The 2,306-nt window shown below is 27.5% G+C and overlaps 1 protein-coding gene across 1 annotated transcript; it reads right to left on the bottom strand.

Annotated features, from left to right (window-relative positions):
* LOC103308392 lies at positions 1-1,425 on the bottom strand. Its single transcript, XM_029485169.1, has 2 exons — positions 819-1,425; positions 1-104 (listed from the first exon to the last, which is right to left on the bottom strand). Exons 1-2 carry the CDS (start codon positions 1,423-1,425, stop codon positions 1-3), a joined length of 711 nt encoding a protein of 236 aa, XP_029341029.1.
* Positions 1,426-2,306: the final 881 nt, after the last annotated feature.

The raw sequence follows: 2,306 nt of genomic DNA, 5'->3' as shown, positions 1-2,306 counted from the left end.
TTATATTCGTACTTCAATGTCTATGGACGACTGTCGAAGTACTATATAGGTGATGACACCAGTTAATGAACACTTAAGGTTGTACAATTTTCTCAAAAATGTCACTTCAAAAATTTTTAACACATTAATATAATTTTTTTTTTTTAAACTGTTTGTATTAATATCTACATTATATTATTTTTAAATATTTGAAAATGATTAAATTCAACACACCATTTACAATTATTTAAGTTGTTTTTGTCAATATCCCAATGTGTGAACATAATTTCTAGTAATTGAACATTTATTTCTAGTAAATGAACATAACTATCAAATTTTAAAATAAAGTAAATTTATGTGCTTTTATAGTCTCCATAATTATACTATAGGTAAATTCACAGATTTAAACCATGAATTTTGAAATGGAATACTAACAGTAGGTATACATTATAAATGTATACCAATAAAATAAATTAGGTAGGTAGAAATAACATTTATTAACTTAATAAAAAAAAACAATTTTAAATTTTTATTAGTTAGTCTTTAACTCTTTCAATACAGATAGGTATAAATATTAAATAAAAACAAACTTTCAAAATTCAACTAAATAACTAATTTCAAATAGAATATTAAAAACAAACTTATAATGCTTAATATATAAAAACAAATAATCAAACTTAAAATGTTAACTTAATAAAACATAAAAACAAACTTTTAAACTTCTAATGTTATACATTAAAACAATATAATTTTTGAATAAAATAATTAATAATTATATTTTATAATTATTGATTTCTGTTGTTTGTAAGGATAAACAACCATTGGAGGAAATGATGTACCATCAGCTGAAAAAGAACATAAAACAGTTGTACATTCTTTTTCTGGACCATTTGCAACCTCATAAAAGTTTGGCAATTGCTTTAGGCATAATACTTTGCCTGTTTTAGGGCAAGTATTCATTCCAGTTTCATCACAGTTTAGAATGCGTCTACCATCATCTAATATATCCACACAGTTTTCATTTATTAAAAAATTTTTCACACCATCAAACCAGTTTTTAATTTGGTCTTTTGTTACCAAAGCCCTTGCTTTTGATACAACTTCAGCATTTCTTTTCCCAATTTCTTTGTGGCGATTTAAAAATAAATTTAACCATTTAATACCAGGCCTACAATTAATGAAAGGTGTATCACGGGTAAACTGTTTCAATACATTTTGTACAGAGTCTCTAATATCATCTGGTCTGACTGGAAAACCAACTGCTGCCTTGGCTAGAATCCAATTCTTAATTCTAATTTCTTCTTCTTCTGACAAATATGTCTTAGGACCCATTTTTCTTTCCAATGGAACCTTTTTATTTAATTTATTTGATAGAGTACCTTTAGGGATACTAAAACTAGCACTAGCTTTACATAGAGTCATTTCATTTTGTTGAACTGCTTCCATTGCCCTTTACAAGTCCTCTTCACTGTACCTGAATCGTCTTTTTATCTCTTCCATTATATTATATATGTACAGGTATTTTAATCTAAAATTAGTCTAAATTAAAAAAAGTTATAACAATATTTATTTAAAGTGTACTTTTTTGATTGGTAATGTTCATTCACTAGAATTTACATTGAAACACCAGTAAATGAACAAAGAATAAAAACCTGTTCATTTATTGGAAGAATTCATTTAAAACAACATTGTTATAAAGTAAACATTTTTGTAAAAGCATTATGTATTTAATTTTGTTAATTTTAGCCAAAAAAAATTATTTTTACTTTTCCAGTGAATGAACACCGTGTTCATTTAATAGATTTATAGTACTTTCCTAATCCAGTACATGAACATCAAGATATCAGAGTTAAATAAAAAATTTAGATAATTAAAAATGAAAAATTCGTGTTCCTGAACATTTATACATCAATATTAGTATACACTTACCTTTAAAATCTAATGGTTGGATCAAAAAAACCGTATTCTGTGGACCAGTATTTTTTTAAAAATAAGACATTTGATATCATTATTACCTTTATCTACACATGACTGATAAACGATATTACTATCAGTCCTATACTATAAAATGACAATTCCGAGAACCGTGGCGCCCCCTAGGTATAGTGTACCAATGGAACAGAAAACGCCGGCTATACTGAACCCGTGGCGTAAAAAATTAAACACCGCTCCGTTTCTACAGTCCGCCTGACCCGTTCCCGTTTCCGTTCCTTAACGCGTACCTTCGCCGCGGCGGCATGCGGTTGGTTTTCAAATGTTTCAAAACTAAACGTTTTTCGAAAAATATTACGCTTTTTACGCCGTTTTTCACTTTTTCGACATTTTAT

Source organism: Acyrthosiphon pisum, chromosome X (genome assembly GCF_005508785.2).
Source record: "Acyrthosiphon pisum isolate AL4f chromosome X, pea_aphid_22Mar2018_4r6ur, whole genome shotgun sequence".
NCBI lineage: Eukaryota > Metazoa > Arthropoda > Insecta > Hemiptera > Aphididae > Acyrthosiphon > Acyrthosiphon pisum.
The sequence above is the reverse complement of the archived record's forward strand: the minus strand, read 5'-3'. Positions and strand labels throughout refer to the sequence as shown.